The 25,239-nt window shown below is 39.1% G+C and overlaps 1 protein-coding gene and 2 long non-coding RNA genes across 6 annotated transcripts in view; 2 read left to right on the top strand and 1 right to left on the bottom strand.

Moving 5' to 3' along the window:
* The window catches only part of rptor (regulatory associated protein of MTOR, complex 1), a 100,674-nt gene extending 82,720 nt beyond the window's left edge, over positions 1 to 17,954 (bottom strand). For both annotated transcript variants that reach the window (XM_017481138.3, XM_017481139.3), the window contains exons 1-4: positions 17,537 to 17,954; positions 16,601 to 16,775; positions 6,161 to 6,263; positions 4,072 to 4,154 (exon numbers count right to left, since the gene is read on the bottom strand). In XM_017481138.3, the coding sequence (XP_017336627.1) occupies positions 4,072 to 4,154; positions 6,161 to 6,263; positions 16,601 to 16,768 (354 nt within the window). In that variant the 5' untranslated portion in view covers positions 16,769 to 16,775; positions 17,537 to 17,954. The remainder of the gene's footprint in view (positions 1 to 4,071; positions 4,155 to 6,160; positions 6,264 to 16,600; positions 16,776 to 17,536) is intronic.
* On the top strand, positions 12,483 to 16,772 carry LOC108272634 (uncharacterized). Its single transcript, XR_001814106.2, has 2 exons — positions 12,483 to 12,546; positions 16,573 to 16,772. It is a non-coding gene; the product is annotated as an uncharacterized LOC108272634 (long non-coding RNA).
* On the top strand, positions 16,784 to 22,995 carry LOC108272633 (uncharacterized). 3 transcript variants are annotated; one of them, XR_001814105.3, is made up of 5 exons: positions 16,947 to 17,001; positions 18,843 to 18,928; positions 19,072 to 19,202; positions 19,331 to 21,417; positions 22,236 to 22,995. It is a non-coding gene; the product is annotated as an uncharacterized LOC108272633 (long non-coding RNA). The 3 variants fall into 3 exon arrangements; XR_008397600.1 differs by lacking the exons at positions 18,843 to 18,928; positions 22,236 to 22,995 and adding an exon at positions 18,706 to 18,806 and having other exon boundaries at positions 16,784 to 17,001; positions 19,331 to 21,828; XR_008397599.1 differs by lacking the exon at positions 22,236 to 22,995 and having other exon boundaries at positions 19,331 to 21,828.
* Positions 22,996 to 25,239: the final 2,244 nt, after the last annotated feature.

Below are 25,239 nucleotides of genomic sequence, written 5' to 3'. Positions count from 1 at the left end.
TCCTCTCATTTTTCTCCATGGCTCCCTCTCCTTCATGCTTTTTCTCTCTTTTCCTTTATTTCTTTCTCCATTTCCTTTCCTCTTATGATCTTCCTCTCCCTTATTCTTTATCCTTCCTCCATCACGCTTCGTCCCTTTTTTCAGACCTCCCTTTGCTCTCTCCTTTCATCTCTCTTTTAGTCTCTCTACCTTGTCTTGCTCATTCTTTCTCTAGGTCTTATTTTCTCTCTCAAGTTCTTTCTCATCTTTCTTTTTCTCCACACATCTTTTTCTCTTTCTTCTTCACTCCAGCTCTTATGCTCCTTCTTTCAAGGCTTCCTTTCCCTCGTTCACTATCCTTCCTCGGTCACTTTTCCTCCAGCCCTCTCCTTCGTTCCTCCTTTCACTCTCTCCTTCTGTCTCTCTCTCTCTCCATTTCCTTTCTCTCTTGCTCGATCTTCCTCTCTTTCATTCACTATCATTCTGTTATTTCTCTATCTCTTTTGCTTCGCTCTCCTCTTATTCTTCCTTTCTTTTCCCCTCTTATTTCCTTCTTATTCTCCTTGATTCTCTCTCATTCTAATCATTCTATCTTCCACAATCTCCTACCCCAACCCCCCCCCCCCCCCCCCCCCCCAAGTGCTGAAGCGAGGGATTAAACTCTGAGCTCTGATCAGTGAAATATAACAGCACAACTGAGATTATTAATAATTCATATAAACTATTCCACCAGAGAAGAAGAAAAAAAAAGAAATGATTCGGGCCACGGGGCTTTTAACGGCCTAATGTGTTTCTGAAAAGTGCACCGGTTCCCACCTGCTGCATCTGTGTGTGTGTGTGTGTGTGTGTGTGTGTGTGTGTGTGTGTGTGTGTGTGCGCGCCCATGAAAACTGCCACAGTGTCCTTTTTATTCCTGACAATAACCCAAGCTAAGAACGACAAAGTGTTCACTCTGTTTATTTAATAATAATAATAATAATAATAATAATAATAATAATAATAATAATAATATCTGCATCACTTTTTTCTCCAGTGGATTTTTAACAATATTCCGCAGTCTGCACTACTGAACTGGAACGTTGTGAGTTTAAATCCCAGCATCTTCAGACAGTGTTAAACCCTCGTCTGTTCATCTGTGTGTCTGGGTTTGATTTGCGTCTCGGCTGTAAGTCACTTTAAAAGCGTCTGATAAATAATTCACGGTAAATCTGTTGTTTTTTCCTGAAAGCTGGATGAGATTTTAAACTATTTATTACTGCGATTCGTAGCAAACTGTCCACCAAGAGCCAAAACAATGTCCCGTATTTAACGCCGTTATTACCTCAACATTCAGTGCCGCGGTTTTTCTACACAAATGTTTTCTGAGAGAAGAACCTTATAATAAAGAAACAGTGTATTGTTCTGTTCCGGTTTATAAACGGTGAAACAGTTACATGCTGAGCTACACCTGCTTTTATTCTCGAAAACCTAGCCACAACAGAGACACGTCCACAGGAAGAGACATGCCCACAAGACAGACACACACCCATAACACCAACACACCCCACAACAAAGAGACACGCCCACAACACTGAGACATACCTGCAAGAAGAGACACGCCTGCAAGACAGAGATACACCCGCAACACTGAGACACCCCCACAAGACAGAGACATGCCCACAAGAAGCGACACGCCCACAACAAGTGACATGCCCGCAAGACTGAGAAATGTACACAAGACAGAGACACACACACAACAGATAGACACACCCACACCACTGTGCTCCGCCCATGACAAGAGACATGCCTGCAAGACAGAGGCACAGCAACCAGACTGAGCCAGGCCCACAAAACAAAGACACACCCACAATACTGAGACACGCCCACAAGACAGAACCCTTCAAAAGAACACTTTTTTGGACATCCCTTAATTATCCAATCAACCCGTTAGAATATTTTTGGAAGCTAATGGCATTTAATTATCCATGGAACCCTTGAAGAACCTTCTTTGAAGCTAAAACCCTTAATTTTGCAATAAAACCCTTAAATGGCCCTTAAAGAACCTTAATTCTCTAATGAGCCCTTACAGAACCCTTTCTGGAATGTCATAATCCTTAATTACCCAATTCTTATGAATATGTAGAACCTGTCAGGAGGTTAATTATCCTGGCACCTGGCAGTCCTCAAGGGATCCATGGGATCTTCAAGGGTCCTTCAGTTTCGGTCATTGGATAATAAAGGGTTTTCTATTTGGAACCCTTTCAGGTTGGGTAACACTCTTTTGTAGAGTTCTACATAACACCTTTAAACCTTCCCCCAGAGAGAGAATTAACGAACTTTCAACAGTGTGCAGTTCTCATATAAACTTTTTACAGATTATCACACACTTCGTACTTTACGTGCACATTCATGGATGTTCGGATGAACAGTTTTACAAAAACATTTATAGTTTAAGCCCCACCCCCTCATAAATTTATGCACCCACCTGGATCCGCCCCCTCATAACTTCATGCACCCACCTGGCTCCGCCCCTGAATCACAACATCTATAACGATGACAGCTGCAGATTTACAAATATAAATTTGGACTTTATTAAATTACAAACTCATTGCATTCAAGCTGGGTGAAAAAAACTAAATAAACATCATCAGTATAATGTCAGCTTCTCATTTACTCTCAACAAAGAAAAAAAGCGCATGTTTTGTGAAAAAATGCGCTGCACGTGCAGGAGGATCAAACGCTGGAGCAAAATACAATCAAAAGAAAAAAAATTGTGAAAATGTCAGACAAGCAGCTGGTACACAAGAAGGTAATGAGGGAAAAAGTGGAGAGGTGGAGAGAGAGAGAGAGAGAATGTCAATGTACAATGAGTTTAGCAAAACAAGCCTGTCTCATGAGATTGCAGGGGTGTGTGTGTGTGTGTAGCAGCTCAGATGCAGTACAACAGCAACAATATGATTCAGTTAAATGAAATTCAGTTTGATTCAGTTTTATTTGTATAGCGCTTTTAACAATGGACATTGTCCCAAAGCGGCTTTACAGAAATATTTAAATTAAGGATATAGATTTTAATGTATGAATTTATCTCTATATATAAAATCTACATCCCGAATTTATATATTCAGCACGGATATGATTCAGTTCAGGACAGATATGATTCACTTCAGCAGCGATATGATTCACTTCAGCACAGATATGATTCATTTCAGCACATATATGATTCAGTTCAGCAGCAATAAGATTCAGATCAGTGCTGCTGTGATTTGGTTCAGCAAAAATACAATTTCATACAGCACTGATACAATCCGTTCATTGCTGCTACTATGATTCGTTTCAGTGACGCTACAATTCGGTTCAGAGGAAATACAATTCGGAAAGAACTTGATTCAGCATTGATACCATTCATTTCGGTGCCAAAATGACTCGTTTCAGAATGACTCTGCCACGATTCGGTTCAATAAGAATGCAATTCATTTCAGCAACAACGAGATCCGGTTCAATAACAATGAGATTCTGTTCAGCGCTGATGCAACTGGGTTCAGCAATTCAGCACTAATACAACTTGAATCAGGCCCGATCCAGTAAAACCCGGTTCAAGTCAAATTGAAGTTTTCCACCACGGAAAGTCTTCAGGACAGAGGGCTCTGACTTGTTAAATAAATGTGATGATGATGGAACATCTGTGAAACCAAACACACTAAATGGGTGCCCAAACTTCTGCACTAAACTCTGCAATAAAGTGAAACGTTCATCAATCACTGAATATATTTTAAGTGCGTCATGAAGGGTACTGCTGTAATCTGGCTTCTTATTTATTTTAAATTTCTAAACCATCTTTTTTTCTTTACCATTTATTTAATTTGAAAATAAAAGTTATTATTGGAATTATTTATTTAAAATGTACAAGTTAAAAAAGCTCAGCCTGGATTCACATTTTAATACGTTTTGTATTGTATACATATTTATACTTATTTACTTATCCTTTATTATTGTTTATTCATTTTAATCATTTCCCCTACAAGGATTTTAGTATTTATTTCAATTCAATGTGTTTCATTTTGACATATATAGACATTATTATAATATTGAGCTTTTAACACCAGCAGGACTCACCCTGGGTTGCCAGTTCTCATACTGTTTCTGCAGGTTGGCCCCGATCGTCTCCAGAGCCTTCTGTGGACTCATCGAGAGAGGATCTGGACATGACACAAAAATATATGCACATTATAAATACATGCACATTATAAATACATGCACAGGGTTCAGTGGTAACTCGGTGGTTAAGACGTTGGATCACTGTTCGTATGGTCGTGAGTTCAAATCCCAGCTCTCCCAAGCTGCCACTGCTGGAACCTTGAGCAAGGTCCTTAACCCTCAACTGCTCAGTTGTATAAATGAGATAAATGTAAGTTGCTCTGGATAAGGGCATCTGCCATGAGCTGTAAATGTAAATGAATAATTATGTGCTGAAATTAGGAGTTTGACGGACAGCTGGCATCACCTCAGCGAGACCTGAGAGGATAATTAGCACGTCGTTAAGTTTCGCAATAATAACGCTGCAAACAAACCAAACTCGGCTCCTGATAAACAAATAAATCTGTAATAATTAACTAAAATTACACTCTATTAGCGCTCTTTCAGAAAAAATTATTTAAAAAAAAAATAAATAGTAATAAACTGCTCATGGAAAACATTCATTAAAAATGTATTTCCTGAAAGTGAGCAGGTAGGGCCATTTTAATTATAAGTGTCAGGATGGATATTGATATTGATAACGCCATTACATTTCTGGAATGACTGGGTTGTAAAAATTGTTCTAAGCAAAAATGGAATTAAACTTGCTATTTAAATTAACCTTAAATTATTCAACCAGCCCAAGAGAACCCATGTCACACCCCTCTTCATCTCCCTCCACTGGCTTCCTGTAGCCGCCCGCATCAAATTCAAGGCCTTGATGCTCACGTACAAGACCTTGTCTGGAACATCACCCTCCTACCACAACACTCTCCTGAAGGCTTACGTTCCCTCACGCAATCTATGTTCGGTTAACGACCGACACTTAGTAGTTCCCATTCAGCGTGGTGCAAGGTCCCTTTCCAGAACCTTCACACTAACTGTTCCTCAGTGGTGGAATGAACTTACAACCTCAATCCGGACCACAGAATCTGTCACCATCTTCAAAAAACAACTAAAGACCCACCTCTTCCGTGAACACCTAACCAACCCCTAAAATGCCAACCCCATATTATCCTTAATTTTTTTTTTTTTTTAAATAATGAAATAAAATTACTCTTACTCTTACACCTCTACTCTATGCACTTTGCTTTTCTAGAACTCAATTAAAAAATCTTGTATGGTAGCACTACTTTGTTGTTGTATTGTTCCCTGCTTGATGTATCGCTTTGCTTGTATTTCCTCACTTTGGATAAAAGCGTCTGCTAAATGAATAAATGTAAATGTACATGTAACCTGAAATAAATTAAACAAAACTGCTTTGTAAAGTTTGCTTTGTAGTGTTATAAGTCAATATTTTCAGACACTGTTTCAAACACTGGGTATGAATGGATGGATGAATGGATGGATGAATGGATGGATGGATGGACGGATGGGGAGGAAAAAAAGGTTAAGGGACTGGCAGATTCAGGCTTTCATAGATGAGTGGATGGATGGATGATGGATAGATGGAAGGGGTAGCAGATCATTTATAAGATGGATATTATATAATGGATGGATGGATGGATGGATACACAAAACGGTGGGTGACTAGAACAACAGATGGTTTATAAGACGGATATCAAATAATGGATGGTTGGATGCATAGAGTAATGAACAGATGGATGGACAGATAGAGCAGATAAAGAAAATGAATAGTAAAAGGAGTGATGAACAGAGTGACAGATCAATACAATGATGGAGTGACAGACAAACCTAATTTGTAAAATCAGTGTACAGACCACCAGACAAACTGGACAATCAATGTGACTCAACAGTCGATGGCTGGAAGGATGGATGGATGGATGGAGAAATGGAGGTGAAGAAACAAAAAGTGAGGGGCTTTAGGGCTTTCAGCAATTAAATAGTTAATGGATAGATTGATGGATGCATTGGACTGAAAAGCATATAAAGATGATGAGGAAAAAAGAGGAGGGATGGGCTGAGGGAAGGACAGATAGATGGGAGGGATGACTGGAAAGGATGTTACCTATCCAGCACTCCAGTCTGGCACAGGGCGATGTCTTCACCACGTCCGGAGGGTCGACTCCAACGTTCAGGCAGAGAACGAGTGCAACGCTCACTGTCTTCATCTACAGAGAGAGAGAGAGAGAGAGAGAGAGAGAGAGAGAGATGAATAACTTGCGACAATAAATAAATAAATGAACAAACAACAAATCCATAAAAACAAAAACTCCAATTAGGAAACATTACAAATAAAATATATTTAACATAATTTAATTTAAAGTGGAAAAAGTACATCAAGACACACAACATACAAGTTGTTACTCATTTTTAGAGAATAATGAAAAATAAAATGAAAAATATATACCTGAGCACAAAAAGGAAAATCGTGAGCTTTAGCTCATAAAAAAAATCCAATAAAAATAATAAAACAAAGTCATTAAAAAATCATAAGCTTTTACTCACTATAAAATTATAAAATAAAAATAAACAACCAAAATAATCGTGAGCTTTAATGTGTTATAAAAATCTAAAAGAAACAGTAAGCAATAAAGAAAGAAAAAAGTCAAATGAGAGATAGTTGAGTAAAAAAAAACAATAAAACAGTACAAACAATCATTAACTAGTCAATAACTTTCAATGTTCATTGTTATTAAAAAAAAAAAAAAGTAAAGATTGATGTCACACACACACACAATATAGAGTTTTCAGAGGTTTGATTGACAGCTACTGTTGCCACGGCGGCATTGCTCCAGAAAACAAAGATGGACAACCTTGATCTAACTGCTAAACCTGCAAAAGAAAAACTTTCACCAAAGCAAATCACACACACACACACACACACACACACACACACACACACACGGGTGGTGGCTGTTCTGACAGCAGCAGCACATCACTAAGCATTTTAAAACCATTATGGTCCATTTGGCACGTCATCACACGCTGTGTGTTTTAGGTTTATAGTCGCTTTACGAGCGCTCAGGAGCAGAGAAGAGGCTCGTTTATCTGAACAGCACTCTCAGCATTGCAACTCTCTCTCTCTCTCTCTCACACACACACACACTGCGGCACAGATGTGCCCTCAAAACACATCGTGTCATTCAAACATACATACACAGTATACAAATAGCAACATAAATCTAATTCGACATTTCTAGATCAAATGAAACAACCAGCTAGTTAATCACCTAAGCAGCTAACGCTACACACTTATCTAATGAACTTCCAGGGAAAAAAAAGACCGATGTACGTTTTAGCCAATCAGCGCCAAGAATTTCAGACATGTCCCGCGCTTTTCTTCTTTCCCCATCTCGTCCTTCTTCAATTTCAAATTCCATTCCTGATGGTTTTTTTCTTTTATTTATACATTTTCTTTTTCCTGTGTCCCTTTCTTTATTTCTTTTTTTGTTCTTACATCATTCGTGCTTTAATTCCCTGTGATATTTCTTCATTCCTTTATTTAGTTATTCAATTTCTGTCTTTCAGACAGTTCTGTTCAGTTCTAACTTCCTTCTTTCTGTAGTTCTTCTTTTCTTGACTCAATTCTTTAGTTTTTATTCTTCCCTTACTACTACTACTTTCTTTACTTCGTTCTTTCATTCTTTATTCCTTCCATTATTTCATTCTATATTCCTTCCAATCTTTTCTTTTTTTCTTTCATTCTATATTCCTTCCATTCTCTCTTTAATTCTTTCCTGCCATTCTTTCATTCTATATTCCTTCCATTCTTTCATTCCATATTCCTTCCTTCATTTCTTTAGTTCTTTCATTCCATATTTCTTTCTTTCTCTAGTTCTTTCATTCCATATTCCTTCCTTCATTTCTTTAGTTCTTTCATTCCATATTTCTTTCTTTCTCTAGTTCTTTCATTCTATATTCCTTCCTTTTTTGCTTTAGTTCTTTCTATCATCCTTCCATCCATCGATAAACAGCTGCATATTGTGAGAGTTGATGATGTTTTGGAGCGTATACATGCCTGGTGTCCGGTGTCCGTGGTTTACAGTTCATCACTAGTGCACAGGTGAATAAAACGTGATGAGTGTGTAGGCGATAAACAGCTTGTTTTAAACTCTTTGGTCAGTCCAGAGTATCAGTGGAATAATTAAGAAGCTACACAAACTGGATCTGAAGGTCACATGAAACGGAGTTGAAGAGAATTATGGAAACATCTGGGAGGACGTACAGGTGTTCATTACAGACGTCACTAAAAAATAAAGAAAAGTAAAGTTAAAGTCAGTCCAGTTGAGAATCTGTTCCTCTAATGAACACGCATCTGCACCATCACGGAGTTCAGCAGCGACGCTAATGACATCATGTCACGACATCCGCAATTAATAACTCATTAAAATCTCATTAAAGTGACATGACTCTGTGTGAGGTGAGAGTGCGCCGCGTTCTATCATTCAAATGTGACGTCTGAAATTATCTGCAAAAAAACAGCAACTTTTTAATGGATTTGTTGTAAATTAGCATGATGAATGAGCTAATAACTAATCACTTAAAACCCCCCAGAAAAACAACCATCGATAAAAACTAACCGAGCGTCAGAGAAAGAGATATTTCAAATATGCCATGGGGCGTTTCTCTACAAAACACCACTCTACTCTGCTATACGTCTTTCTTTCTCCTTTCTCCCACTCTCTTTCTTTCTTTATCCCTCTTCTTCCTTCTCTGCCTGTCTCTCTCTGTCCCACCATTTCTTTCTCTTCCATTTGTATTCCTCTTTTTTCTACCTTTTATTTCTATTTCCACTGGGTCTTCCTTTCCCTGCTACATTTTTTTTCAGTTTCCTCTCTCCTCCTTTCTCTTACTTCCTTCATTATCTTTTCTTTGTCTTTCTTTCTTTCGCTTCATTCCTTTCTTCCCTTCTTGCTTTCTTTATCTTTCTGTTTATCTATTCTCCTTTTCTTTCTCGCTTGCTTACTTCCTTTGCTCTTTCTTCTTCCCCTCTTTATTTCTCTTTCCTGCCTTTCCTTGTTCCTTGATTTCTTATGATTTATTTAAGCTTTTTACACAAGTCGTTTATCACCTCGTTTAAAACATTTCTGTATCAATTCTTTCTTATTTTCATTCTCGCTCACTGTTTCTGAGGAGCAGATACGAAGCTTAAGTGATGAACATGATAGACATGCCTAAGAAACCTCTTCCTTCCGTTCAAACATTTCCCCACTCGCTCCCTCTCTCTCCACCCCCCCCCCCTCCCTCTCTCTCTCACTCTCTCCTGCGGTTTTGGATCAGAGCTCTTTGATTATTCCACTTATTCTGCATGTAATAAATTAAAACTATTAACTAACACACACATACACACACATTGATCCCCTAGAATACCCCACATTGAGATTCAGCTCACAGCGTGCGCACACACCGATAAAATAACGTCATGCTAATGAGGAACACACAAACAACATTGCCCGGCCATAAAAATTCTGCACATAAACCCAGAGTTCATTTCTGAAGTCATAATCGATCTGGTTTATTTTATAATTAATATTTTTTAAAAGAAAAGGGTCTTGAGGAGATATAAGTGAATAAAAATGCCAGAGTGGACTGAAATACCATCATGTTACATAACTGTCATTATCTTTCAGAGCAGTCATTATGTTATAGAAACGTCAATATCTAACAGAGCAGACATTATGGTACAGAACCATCATTATGTTACAGAATCGTTATTTTATTACAAAGCGCTCATTTTGTTACAGAGCTGTCATTATCTTACAAAACTGTCATCATGCTACAGAGCGGTCATTTTGTTCGAGACTGTCATTATGTCACAGAATATTCATTTTGTTACAGAACCTTCATTATGTTACAGCACGGTCATTATGTTACAGAGCAGTCATTATGTTACAGGGTGGTCTTTATCTAACAGAGCGACCATTATGTTACAGAGCGGTCTTTATGTTACAGAACAGTCATTATCTAACAGAGCGGTCATTATCTTACAGAACAGTCATTATCTAACTGAACGGTCATTATGTTACAGAACCATTGCTATGTTACAGAGCAGTCATTATGTTACAGAGCGGTCATTACAGAACCATCGTTATGTTACAGCGCAGTCGTTATGTCAGCGCAGTCGTTATGTTACAGAGCGGCCATTATGTAACAGAGCGGCCATTATCTAACAGAGCAGTCATTATGTTACAGAGCAGTCATTATGTAACAGAGCGGTCATTATGTTACAGAGCAGTCATTATGTTACAGAACCACTGCTATGTTACAGAGCGGTCATTACGTTACAGAGCGGTCATTACGTTACAGAACCATCGTTATGTTACAGCGCAGTCGTTATGTTACAGAGCGGCCATTATGTAACAGAGCGGTCATTATGTAACAGAGCAGTCATTATCTAACAGAGTGGTCATTATCTAACAGAGCAGTCATTATGTTACAGAGCGGTCATTATGTTACAGAACGGTCATTATGTAACAGAGCGGTCATTATCTAACAGAGTGGTCATTATGTAACAGAGCGGTCATTATGTCACAGAGCAGTCATTATGTTACAGAACCATTGATATGTTACAGAGCGGTCATTACGTTACAGAGCGGTCATTACATTACAGAACCATCGTTATGTTACAGCGCAGTCGTTATGTTACAGAGCGGCCATTATGTAACAGAGCGGTCATTATGTAACAGAGCAGTCATTATCTAACAGAGAGGTCATTATGTTACAGAGCGGTCATTATGTAACAGAGCGGTCATTATGTCACAGAGCAGTCATTATGTTACAGAACCATTGCTATGTTACAGAGCGGTCATTACGTTACAGAGCGGTCATTATGTTACAGAACCATCGTTATGTTACAGCGCAGTCGTTATGTTACAGAGCGGCCATTATGTAACAGAGCGGTCATTATGTAACAGAGCGGTCATTATCTAACAGAGCGGTCATTTTCTAACAGAGCGGTCATTATCTAACAGAGCGGTCATTATGTTACAGAGCAGTCATTATGTAACAGAGCGGTCATTATGTTACAAAGCAGTCATTATGTTACAGAACCGTCATTATGTCTCCATTAGATGGAAGCGTAATCGTCAAGTGACAGCGGAAAACAGCTGGTGACTCAAGTCCTCTAAGGCAGGGCAGCATATTATATTAAATGTAGTGTAGGAGACTGTAACATGTAAACTTTACAAAGTGGAGCTTGTGTATATCCAGATTGCTAGACCATTAAATATGAACAAATAATCTTTTCTTGCAGCCATAGTCACAGAGTAGTCCTTATGACACAGAAACATAATTATGTTACAGAAACGTTATGTTATAATCTGTTCATTTGGGACGTATGCTGAACAAGTCCCTGTGAACAAGTCGTTACTATAGCAATCTTAAAGGAGAATATATATATATAGTGTTTGATTATTCAATAAACTATACAGTGGGAAATTTCAGATTGAGGATCACTGATTATTCTATTTGCTCTGCATGTTATAAATTAAAGCTGTTAACACACACAGGGGTATCGATCTTCTATAAAACCACACACACACTCTTATTTGCATGTATACTGTAAAGCTGTAGTTCTAACAGTGGAGTGTGTGGAGTACAAGAAGAAGGTTTATGAATTTAGAATTTTATTCTAGTGGTGAAAATCACAATACACCATTCTCCTAATTATTATATTTAATAATATTTCATAAAAATAATCAGATATTTAACACAACAAGTACAATAATGTAGGTGAAAGAGAGAAAAAGAAAGAAAAGGTATTAAAAAAGAATTAAGGATAAATAAATGAAGTAATAAATGGAAAGAGAAAACGAAAGCAAAAGAAAGCAACAATGGAAGGAAAAAAGAAGAAAAGAATAAAGAATTTCCTTTGTTTATTCTTTTCTTATTTTGTCCTTCCATTCAAGTGGGAGTGAAGATATGAAACAACTGAATGAAAGAACCAGGATGGGTGGGGGGGGGATTGATGGAAAAAGAAAAAGATTTAAAGTGATGATGAAAGAAATAAGTCTTTTACGGAAATAACGAGTCCTTTATGGAAATTTTCTAGTGTCTTTGATACATCTCTGAAATTAACTTTAGTTTAAAAAAGCGGGCCTCATCACCTGTTTATTATATTAACATTCTCTTTTTGTGTGAATTTTGAAGAAACTACGATCAAAGCTGAGTCATACTAGCTAGGTGGCACCATTGCGACCATGGCAACAAACAGTAAACTTGACTCCACTGATGACTAACATAGCGATTAGTGATTTTATGTACAGTATGTAAAGGTCAATATTGATATCGCAATAATAGCATGCTTGTGACTTATTGTCCAGCTCTGACACCTCACTGCTGTGGAGTATGTGCTCCAGTAAATGATGATGTGCTTCATGGGAAATCAAGGCCGCAGTGTTATTCCTCTTCATCCCGTGCATCATTGGCGTCTTATTGTGTTCCCGGAGCTCAGTAAGTGATTAACAAGCATCAGTAAGCGATGCTGAATACAATGCTTTCCTGCTTTGAAATTAAAATGCCGAGTGGACTTAATGCCGAGTGGACGAGTGAACACATCACACCTGGGGTGTGCTTATTTATGCACACAAGAGTTCTAGGTTCATCATAAGCTGTAATTCTGAATGATAGATTTTTATTTTATATATTTTCATCTTTCATATTTGTAAACATTATCCCGTATCATATCGTGTCATGCTGTTGTGTAGCTTGCTGTATAGTGTCATGTTATTGTGTAGCTGCTATATTTTGTAATGTTGTTGCTGTATAGTGTCATGTTGCTGTATCGTGTGCTGTATAGTGTCATGTTGTTGCTCTAGTGTCATGTTGTGTAGCTGCTGTATCGTGTCATGTTGTTGTGTAGCTGCTGTATCATGTCAACTTGTTACTGTATAGTGTCATGTTGTTGCTATATTGTGTCATGTATAGTGTCATGTAGCTGCTTTATTGCGTCATGTTGCTGCTGTATAGTGTCATGTATAGTGTCATGTTGCTGTATCGTGTCATGTTGTTGTGTAGCTGCTGTATTGTGTTGTTGTGTAACTGCTGTATAGTGTCATGTTGTTGTGTAGCTGCTTGTATTGTGTCATGTTGCTGTATTGTGTCATGTTGTTGATGTATTGTGTCATGTTGTTGCTGTATAGTGTCATGTATAGTGTCATTTTGCTGTATCGTGTCATGTTGTGTAGCTGCTGTACTGTGTCATGTTGTTGCTGTATCGTGTCATGTATAGTGTCATGTAGCTGCTTTATTGTGTCATGTTGCTGTATAGTGTCGTGTTGCTGTATAGTGTCATGTTGCTGTATAGTGTCATGTATAGTGTCATGTTGTTGCTGTATCATGTCATGTTGTGTAGCTGCTGTATCGTGTCATGTTGGTGTGTAGCTGCTGTATCGTGTCATGTTGTTGTGTAGCTGCTGTATCATGTCAGGTTGCTGTATAGTGTCATGTTGTTGCTGTATCATGTCATGTTGTTGTATAGCTGCTGTATAGTGTCATGTTGTTGCTGTATAGTGTCAAGTTGCTGTATCATATCATGCTGTTGTTGTATAGTGTCATGTTGTTGCTGTATAGTGTCATGTATAGTGTCATGTGTTGCTGTATAGTGTCCTGTTGTTGCTGCATCGTGTCATGTTGTTGCTGTATAGTGTCATGTTGTTGTATCGTGTCATGTTGTTGCTGTATAGTGTCATGTTGTTGCTGTATAGTGTCATGTTATTGCTGCATTGTGTCCTGTTGTTGCTGCATCTTGTCATGTTGTTGCTGCATCGTGTCATGTTGTTGTGTAGCTGCTGTATCGTGTCATGTTGTTGTGAAGCCGCTGTATCGTGTCATGTTGCTGTGTAGTTGCTGTATCGTGTCAGGTTGTTGTATAGTGGCATGTTATTGTGTAGCTATTATATTGTGTAATGTTGTTGCTGTATAGTGTCATGTTGTTGCTGTATCGTGTGCTGTATAGTGTCATGTTGTTGTGTAGCTGCTGTGTTGTGTCCTGTTGTTGCTGTATAGTGTCATGTTGTTGCTGTATCGTGTCATGTATAGTGTCATGTAGCTGCTTTATTGTGTCATGTTGCTGTAGTGTCATGTTGTTGTATAGTGTCATGTTGTTGCTGTATCATGTCATGTTGTTGTGTAGCTGCTGTGTCGTGTCATGTTGTGTAGCTGCTGTATAGTGTCATGTTGCTGTATCGTGTCATGCTGTTGTTGTATAGTGTCATGTTGTTGCTGTATAGTGTCATGTATAGTGTCATGTTGTTGCTGCATCGTGTCATGTTGCTGTGTAGCTGCTGTATCGTGTCATGTTGTGTAGCTGCTGTATCGTGTCATGTTGTTGTGTAGCTGCTGTATTGTGTCAGGTTGTTGTATAGTGTCATGCTGTTGCTGTGTCGTGTCATGTTGTTGGGTAGCTGCTGTATCGTGTCATGTTGTTGCTGTATAGTGTCATGTTGTTGCATCGTGTCATGTTGTTGCTGTATAGTGTCATGCTGTTGCTGTATAGTGTTATGCTGTTGCTGTATAGTGTCATGTTATTGCTGTATAGTGTCCTGTTGTTGCTGCATCTTGTCATGTTGTTGCTGCATCGTGTCATGTTGTTGTGTAACTGCTGTATCGTGTCATGTTATTGTGTAGCTGCTGTATCATGTCATGTTGTTGCTATATAGTGTCATGTCGCTGTATAATGTCATGTTGTTGCTGTACAGTGTCATGTTGCTGCTCTATAACGTCATGTATAGTGTCATGTTGCTGTATCGTGTCATGTTGTTGTGTACCTGATGTATTGTGTCATGTTGTTGCTGTATCGTGTCATGTTGTTGTGTAGCTGCTGTATCGTGTCATGTTCCTGTATAGTGTCATGTTGTTGTGTAGCTGCTGTATCGTGTCATGTTGCTGTATCATGTCATGTTGTTGCTCTATAGTGTGATGTTGTTATGTAGCTGCTGTATCATGTCATGTTGCTGTATCGTGTCATGTTGTTGTTCTATAGTGTGATGTTGTTATGTAGCTGCTGTATAGTGTCATGTTGTTGTGTAGCTGCTGTATCGTGTCATGTTGTTGTGTAGCTGCTGTATCGTGTCATGTTGTTGTGTAGCTGCTGTATCACAGACTCAGATTTCTTCAGTGAACAAACAGAACTGTAATTCACTCTGAGCATGAACATCGCTTAAATGACTTGAAAAATCTGTCTGGCAGGCAGAGGTTTGACACAAGCCTCATAAAAGCCAAGGCGGCGTTAATTAACATCCAAATCTGCAAGTGAAATCTTTTCAAATTCCTCATCGAGAAAGAGAAACACAAACGGAAACGCAAAATTAATTTCCACAAATAGGCACTGCGCTGGACAAGGTTATGAAACTTCAGCGGCTGAAGCCTGAGGCAGAAAAAAACACACACACTGGGTGATATTGTGATTTTACACTCGTCCCCTTATTTACAGAAAGTCACTCAGGGCGTGAATATTTCATTTAAAAAAGAAACGTAGAACAAGATTCATCATAAACACACACGCACACACACACACACTCGTTCACAGAGATGAATTTTTAATAAACACAACACTTTGTGTCTCTCCTCACACACGTTTACTTACACAATCAAGACCAAACACAGTTTTTACAATAAATATACATCATCCCTTCTTTCTTTCCTCCAACTTTTATTTTTCCATCACCCGATCTTTTCCTTTCGTTCTTCCCTTCTATCTTCCTTTCACAACTGTCCAACCTTTATTTCTTTCATTTTCGTCTCTTTTGTTTACATCTATTCTTTTTTTCTGTTCATACCTCAATTTATTCTTTTTCTTAGTCCTTTCTTTCTTCCATTTGACATTCATTTCCTTCACTCTTCAATTTTCTTCCTTATTCTTTTTTCCCCTATCCTCCATATCCTCTTTTCTTTCTTCCCCTTAATTTTTCACATACCACTGTTTTCTATTCATGCTTTCACTACCATTTCTCCTTTATTTTTCCTCTGTTCTCTTTCTTTCTGTCTTTGTCCGTCCTTTTCATTCTGTCCGTCTCTCTTTTAGTTTCTTTTCTTTCTACTCATTCTGTTTTTCCTTCTCTGTCCATTTCTTTGTCTTTCGTTCTTCTGCCCGTTTTCTTTTCCTTATTTCTCGCTATCCATCTGTCTCCATCCATTTCTTTCTTTCTCATACTTCCTTCTTCATTCTTTTCCTCTGTTCCTCTCTTGCTGTATTCCTTCCTTCCTTCCATTAGGTCTTCATTTATTACTTTCTCCTATGTTCTTTCGTTCCACCTTCACATATTTTCTTCCATGGATATGAATGTTCCTAGTCACAGTACACTCACTCACACACTGTCCTGTAGCTCCGCCCACTGAGCTGATCTTCGAAATTTCATCACGCTCAAATAACAAAACATCAAAATTAAAGACCAAAAAAGGAAACATCATCGCGATTAAATTCTAAAACAGCGGCAATGTTCAAGATTTGTCAATCATAATATCATTTCTGTATTCCAGGTCAAGAAACACACACACACACACTCACCCTGTCCTTCATCCTCCAGCTCTGAGCGAGTGCTTTGGAGCCCTCAATCTTCTCCAGGTGTCGTTTCTTCATGAAAGCGAGAGGAAGATTCCAGTCGCTCATGTCGGCCTCGTCTTCCTCAGAAAGCGCCACGGCAGGCGAGTGAAGCAGCTCCACGTCCATTTTCATCAGGCTTCTAAAACACACACACAGCACAGAGCACAGTCAGATACAGAATTAAACAAACAATTAAGCATTTTTTGCCTTGATACTTTATATAAAATTCATACAGATGTTTATCTTCAGGACAGAGGAGTCTACACTTAGTTGCGGTTTCTTGGTAACGCGACAATCTGCAGGGATTTCACTTCAAAAGAGAGTAAAAAGAGATGCTGGTGGTGGATCGACTGTTTATAGCTAACGTAAGTGTATATATAACGTAAGTGAGAACACGTTTCACAGACATTCCACAGCATTAACTACAAATGGATAGAACATATAATGTGTTGTTCTTCAATTTTAAAAAATGCACTCGTTGTCAGATGGCTGTGGAGCTAAAAGAGGAATAAAACACTTCTAGGAAGCTCAGAGTGGTAACTCCGCTTTACTTGGCGTTGTTTGTTTTGCTTCATTTCTGTTCAATTCTATTATATTGTAAGTGTCTGGAGAAACGTCTTTTGATATGTAAATGATCATGACGATGCAATGAACATGCAAATGAGCCCTGACGTCATCAGGAGAGTTTTTTTTCTTCTCCTTTTTGGCATGCATTAGCTACTTTCCCCTGAAAAGTGTTGGGAACCTCTGGTCTAATGTGTTTATATTTCCTGACACCGTTTCAAGCTTACAAATTACACGCATGCACATGTTATTGACACTAACATGCAGTTAACACACTCGGGCCGCGTCCCAAATTGCACAATATGACAGCTCAGCGCGTGTGTAATGTGTTCAGACCTTGCAAAAGACACGGCAGCGTCCACAATTTCAAGCACGAGCCGCGAGATAAATCCAAAGATAGTCGTCTGGTGTGTTTATTGTTTATTGTACTTTTATTTTTTGGAAGGGAAACGTGAGGACGATTCTTCGTTAGGGGTAACGGATCGGACACAGGCCCACCACCACCATGATCATCATCATCTTCATCATCATTTTCATTTTCATTCACGCTGACTCTCGCAAATGCAACGCTCCGGCACGAATAAACGCGTCTGCGCGCGCCTTGGCGTCGTCTTCTGTTTCCGGCGCCGTGGACGTAATCGTGCAGCGAAACCGATTTTTCACTTTTGTTTCTTGTTTTTATTTTTTTCCTTCGCCGACACGAATTGTTGCTCAGCACTCGCGCAAGGGCGCCGCCATCTTGTCCGAACGCCCAGAATGCACCACAGGAGTACGCGATGACGTCAGCACGCCCGGCGTCATCATCTGGCGTCTGTAGTGTGTAGTCAAAGTCACACTGCTAGCTTAAAAATAACAACAAAACACAATAAAAACAAATTGCACACGCATAAATATTCTATACAAATTAGGCTATAATAAATATATTAAGTGTTATTTGATCATATCTAATGTATGTGTTGTCGTTTTGGGCCATGGAAAAAACTTCCATTAAAAACTGATTAAAAATTTAAACAGCATAAGTTCTGGAAATATTTTTAAACGTGTGATATGTTTAATCTTTATTGTTGAGTATTAGATGACTAGACTAGACTATAGAAGTCTCTCTTTACCTTTTTTAAAAGCTCAAGGCATCTAAACCATGCTATATAGTCGAACAAGCATTTCAACCATATTTCCTATATCCGACTCGTATTGGGGTTTATTCCCCCAAATCATTTGAATTTTCCTACTTATTGTTTGTAAATTTATTTATATGCAATTTGAATTAAAACATGAATGAGCTGTTAGAACTAATCAAAGACGGGGTGATGACGTGGACGTTCTCTTACAACCCCAAAGTGTTTCATTTCCCTTACATGGAAATTTAACAATGCTAAGATATTTAGCATTGTTAAATGCTAAATCATAAACCTGTGATTAATTGTGCAGTTATAGATAACTAATCAGTAACTTTTGACCAATCAGAATTGAGAATTCAAGTTCAAGTGGTTTTATTGTCATTTCAGCCATATACAGTTGGTACAGTACAGGGTGAAACGAAACAATGGGGGAGATGATCTTCTCAGCTGTCTTCACTATCCGCTGCAGGGTCTTGCGAACTGATGAGGTACAATTTCTTTGTTCCTTTGTTTTATGTGGTGAGGAGGGAGATGGGCTTTCTTCAGCCTTTGCAGAAAGTAGAGACGCTGCTGGGCCTTCATGGCTATAGAGCTGGTGTTGAGAGACCAGGTGAGGTTCTCTGTCAGATGAACACCAAGGAAATTGATGCTCTTGATGATTTCCACGGAGGAGCCATGGATGTTTAGTAGAGAGTGGTCGCTCCATGCTCTCCTGAAGTCAACAATCATCTCTTTTGTTTTGTCCACATTCAGAGACAGGTTGTTGGCTCTGCATCAGACCATTAACTGCTGCAACTCTGATCTACACCCCATTAGCTGCTGCACCTCCTCAGTACTTCAAAATATTATGGACGATGTGCTTCACTGAGGAGACGTTGTCCTGGGTAAGCAGTTACACAAGGACAAATGCCTTTTTAAGTAACAAAGTGGAGGCACGTGGTAACATGGACTCTGTGTGTGTGTGTGTGTGTGTGTGTGTGTGTGTGTGTGTGTGTGTGTGTGTGTGTCCCAGTCCTTTACTGTTCACACAGCAGGAGCTGGCAGTGTGATGGAGTGGAACACACTTCATTCACCTTCTCCTTTATAACTTAATTAAAGTGAGACATGGTGCATCATGGGATTGCTGCTTGAAGCACTGAGGGTGATATTTATCCGATTTCCCAAGTGACATTCCTAAACTGTTTCTTATTACTTTTATTAGAGAACTACACCAACATGAATGGGAAGAAGTGATCAATATCAATTTTGCAGTTTTGCCTCAAGATTGTTGGTTAAGCATTCAGTCTCTCGCAGAATCTCTTACAAGGAAAAATGCAGTTGAATCCTCACAGAAAAATCACGTTACATGAGCTCATACTGTATGTTTTACACAATAACATGTGAAGATGCATTTCACTGTGTTATCCTCTGAAAGTGCGCATATGAATTCATGTAGACAAACATGACATCATGTGAACAATATGTGCTCATCTGAAAAAAAGAAGTATTCATCTGAGAAAATCGCATGTGATAAATGAAACTCCATGCTGTACATGTGAGCAAAAAAATTAATTGTGTGGAAAAAAAATCTGGAAAATATAGGAATCGTGTGAAAAATTCACAGGAATAATTAATTGTTAAAAAAAAGTGAAAATAAATTAATCAAGTTGAAAATCATGTGAGGAAGAGGGGGGTGAATAAAATTTCACATATAAAAATAAATGAATTAAATAGAAAATCACATGAAAATAGTAAACCATGTAGACAAATGAATCATGTAAACAAACACATGAAAAAAAAAGAATCATAAAAGATTCACATGTGAAAATAAATGAATCACTGGAAAATAATGAGGGAATAAACAAATCAAACAGAAAATGACATGCGACGATGAATCACATAAATTCACATGTGAGAATAATAACCCGTGTGGAGAAATCACATTAGAAAATAAATGAATCTTCAGAAAGATCACACGTGTGAAAATGTGTGAAACTTGACACGTCTAAAAGCCGCATGTGTAAAATATCATGTGAAGCTGATGTGAATTTTCTGTAAAGGAAGGATGAAACAAAAACCCCAAATCACAGGCTGGTTGATGAACTACTTCCAGTCGAAAGGTCTGTGCGTGTGCCGTATACGAATATGACCGTTATAAAGCTGTTATTTGTGGCAGTAGAGTGTAACTGAATTACAGCCTGAGTGGTCTTTGCTACTGCAGCTATACTCTGTGCTCATATTGTATCATATAATGTATCACCAGGAAATATGATGGATATATAAAAATGCACCACTTTCTATATATTTTTTTACAGAACATTGTCCATTTGACCAGCTGGACAGCGTGCCTGCATTTTTACTATCTATGGTGCAAGAAAACAGCCATAAATAGTTTCCAGTGCATCCCATAATAGTTTAACGCATGCAAAGGGGGCACAATGTAGGTAGACATGTCCCAATGTTGCCACATTCTTTTACATTCGTGTACAATCAACATGTTAGCAGGACAGATTGAGTATATGGCACCACCAAGTGATCTTTGACCCCATAGAGCATGCCCTGAATCTGGACCATAATGGCCAGAAACGTTTTCCCTTCTGCAGGAGCATCCATGGTTCTATCTGAGTCTCTGTGTGACGCTTTAATGGCTGTAACACAGACCCTCGAGGAACACCAGTTGGTTTAGCAAAGGTCTAGCACACATTCCTCATGAATAAAGGCTCTTGAGTGTACCGCTCCTGCTACAGAACCAGGCCTGGCACTTTTCCTGAAGTGTGTCGCAATAGAAGCAGGCTGAGAAGATTCGCTCATTCTCTATCCATGGCCATAGATTCCAGCCTCTCCTGAGGGATCCCCAGACATTTCTGAGCCAACTCTGAGGTATAAGCTTGTCCAGTAGGTCCTGGGTCTGGTCCTGGGTCTCTGTCCAGGCGGGCGTGCCTGATACAGCTCTACAGAGAGCCGACCTGGGGGTCCTTGTTAGACGCCAGAACCACCTCAACTTGTCCTCTCGATTATGAGGAGCAGCAGATTTCTACTCTGAAGGCATTGTTGAGCTCCTCATCCTATAACGCAGAGCAAGTCCAGCAACTCTGCAGAGGAACCTCATTTCCACCACCTGTACGTGTCAACTTATTGGTTTGTTCATTTTGCACAGCTGTTAACCGTACTGTAGATGTGGATATAGATTGAGCAGTAAAATCACAATCAGTTAAGCAGGAATACAATCCAAGTTGTTGAGGGTTAAAGTCTGGTTTTTACGCAGTGTGATGAGAGAAGTTTTGTCATCTGACGAGTGTACACAAGGCACGACTCAGCGTGACAGTGAAAAACAAATCCTAATCTTCAGCGTAGCATGCTAACTTGACACCTGATGTATATATATTGGATTGTGACACCTCTCACACTACAAGTCATCCAATCAAATTTTCTGATGTGGCAGAAGTTCATAGAAATTTGGTGGAATGCATTTACTGGGTGTTGGTACGATCCACATGTAAAAAAAAAAAAAAAAAGTCTAAATTTCAAATTGCTTGTTTTGTCCAAGGGCTTTTATTGGTTTAGTAAGTAAATCTAGAATAGCTTTTAAGGAGGACTTTCTCAGCTGTACTTTTGTTTGCACCATGGAGAACAACAAGTACCTGTCCATAAATCACCATAAAAATGGGTAAAAATCTAATAAAACAATCCAGTCCAAGCTTTGGATCTTTCCCAGTGGTGGATCTCTTGGATTTGAACTCACAACTAGTTGGTCCACACATCTACCAATCTTCAGCTTCACAGCAAATTGATATCTGACTTCCTCATTCTTCAATCCCATCAATCGAAGCCAAGCCACATCCATCTTTAATCCAGAACGTGATCTCTGGGTCTCTCAAAAACTCATTAAAACACTGCATTCTTCTTCTGCATCTCATTCTCACTTCATCTCCTTGCAGAACGGTAATTTCCTCTCGACTTGCACAATCCAATCCAACCTGTTTAGCCTGTGCTTTCCTACCAGTGGTCAAAAAGCAGCGTAAACAATCTCGTCCAGGAGCTTATGAAGGTTGGGACCTTCTCAGGAAGAAATCATGTGAGAAGATTGTCAGGGCTTCATTTACTTTCAGGAGCTGCTGGAGGGACTGATGAGAAATAATCTGGAGAAGTGGGAGTAGAGGAGATATTTTCTTATGAAACTAATCTGTCACAACGTATATAGCTGCAGAGCAAAGCGAGGCTGCACACTGAGAGCCAGTCGAACCAGAAGTGTGAAGCGAGCTCCTGCTGAGATCCTACACACTCGATTCTAAAGAAATCACATACATTCGCTTCTACTGAAATCATACACGCATTAGAAAGCTCAACAAAGGATGTATTTCTTACGGCAGCTGGCAGAGTGCCATCTACCTCAGGCTATACTGGTGTAACTCTGTACCGTTTTCTATATCTGAAAGTCTGCCATCTCTATCTGGTTTGGTGCAGCCTCCTCCAGAGAGTAGAGGAAGCCGCAAAGGACTATCAAGTCCGCTGAGAAAATCGTCGGCTGCAGTCTGTCATCACTTGAAGACATCGCCAGGACAAAGAGGCGAGCAGGAAAATGCGATCAAATATAACATTAAACGAGATGATTTAAAAAAAAAAAAAGATTAATATGATGACATCTGAATGAGATGATTTTGCAAGTGTTGCAATAAATCTTTTTGATCTTTTATATAATGCTTTGACTGTTACGCTAATTGTGCACACAATCGATTAAAGCCATGAGAGACCAAATCGAGGTTATGAAATGGTAATGTGGTCACGTGATGTAGGCAGTTTTATGATGCACTTAATTAACTATTTCGATTTGCCAGATGAAGTAAAGGTTTGAAGGAGATAAAGGTCCATGGTTTGAAGGATAATCTGACCAAGCGCTCATCTGCTAAACCTCAGAGAAACTTGAAGCTTATTCATTTTATCCATGAAATATTCATTCTGTGCGATACTAGTATATTTTCTTTCCTTTCCTGTTCTATCTTTCTTTTCATTATTTTCTCTCCTATTTATTTCTCTTATTTAATTCCTTTCTCATTTCTTTTTCTTCTTTCTCTCTGTGTTGTCTTTCTTTCTTTCTTCCTCTTCTCTTCAATGTCTCTTTTTCATCATTCTACGCTTCTTTCTCTGCTTTCTTGTCTCTCTCTGTCTTTCTTTCTTTCTTTCTCTTCTATCCTATTTCTCCTGTTTGTCTTTCTCCATTCCTTTCTTTCTTTTCTTTCTTTCTTTCATTCAGATATCTCTTATAGGACATGGTGTGAATTATTTACAGGAAGTCCTGCCCCCTCTGGCTGAACCTTGGAGATTAATATCGAACTGATGGACGATGTGTCTCTCCATCACTGCAGTTTTCTGCTTTTTGAGCTTTTTGAGTTTTCTACATTTTTCCCATGGGATTTCTCTGTACTGCAATGGTCCCGAGGTTCTGTATGCAAAAATCAATCACGTCAGCAGGAAACGTCTGAACTTAATGATCCCCGTTTATCCAACAGGCTCGAGAGAGAAGAGAAAAAAATGCTTTTTTATATATACATGTAAATGACTCAGATTAATAGAGATACAGTAACATCTGAGAGTCAGAATTATTGTATAAAATAACCTTGTTGCTTATAAGCCAACACACACACACACACACACACACACACACACACACACACACACGTTGGGTATAAACACAGGCGTGCGTGACAGTTTTTATGAGTCAGTATGTTATGAGTGGTATTAAAATCAATCTCACCATCTACACACACACACACACACACACACACACACACACACTGTATGTGGGTGAACAAACAGAAACCGCTAGGATAGAAGTGTACAGCTGTACACAGAGCCTATGATCAGTATATAATGTAATACATTAGTTCGTTCTTTCTCTCTCTTTCTTTCTTCCTTTCTCTCTTCTGTCTTTTCTCCCATTTTTTCTCTATCTATCTCTCTGTCTATCTACCTATGCCTTTCTTTAATCTCCCATCAATTTTCTTACATTGAATATCTCTCTTTATATTTCTTACATTCTTCCTTCCTTCCATTTAATCATTCTCCTCTCTCTCCTCTCACTTTCTCTTTCTTTCTCTGCTCTCTGCACTATTTACTTCCTTTAAGCTCTTTGTGAGCAATGCATACTTGTCAGGAAAAAAAAAACACAAAGATGTTTTGTTCTGTAGAGTCTTGGCCTTTATCAACCAGATGCCCAACTAATATACACTGATCAGCCATAACATTAAAACCACCTGACTAATGTTATGTAGACGTGAGCAGCAGATCCTTTCAGTTCTGTAAGTTGTGAGGTGGGATCTCCACGGATCGGACTTATTTGTCCAGCACATCCTACGGATGCTCAACTGGACTGAGAGCTGGGGAATTTGGAGGCCAGGTCAACACCTTGTACTCTTTATGTTCCTCAAATCATTCCTGCACATTTTTTGGAGTGTTGCAGGGTACATTATCCTGCTGAAACAGGCCACTGCCATTAGGGAATACCGTTGTCATGAAGGGGGGTACTTGCTCTGCAACAATGTTTAGGTTTGTGGTATGTGTCAAAGTAACATCCACATGAAGCCAGAACCCAAGGTTTCCCAGCAGAAGATTGTCCAGAGCATCACACGTCCTCCACTGGCTTGCCTTCTTCCCATAGTGCATCCTGGTACCATCTCTTCCCCAGGGACGCGACGCACACGCACCCAGCCATCCACATGATGTAAAAGAAAACCTGATTCATCAGACCAGGCCACCTTCTTCCGTTGCTCCATGGTCCAGTTCTGATGCTCATGTGCCCATTGTAGGTGCTTTCGGCGGTGGACAGAGGTCAGCATGGACACTCTCACCAGTCTGCAGCTACACAGCCCCATATGCAGCAAGCTGTGATTCACTGTGTGTTCTGGCACCTTTCTATCAGAGCCAGCATGAATTCTTTCAACACTT

This window comes from Ictalurus punctatus, chromosome 12 (genome assembly GCF_001660625.3).
Source record: "Ictalurus punctatus breed USDA103 chromosome 12, Coco_2.0, whole genome shotgun sequence".
Lineage (NCBI taxonomy): Eukaryota > Metazoa > Chordata > Actinopteri > Siluriformes > Ictaluridae > Ictalurus > Ictalurus punctatus.
This window is presented reverse-complemented; position numbering and strand designations above follow the sequence as displayed.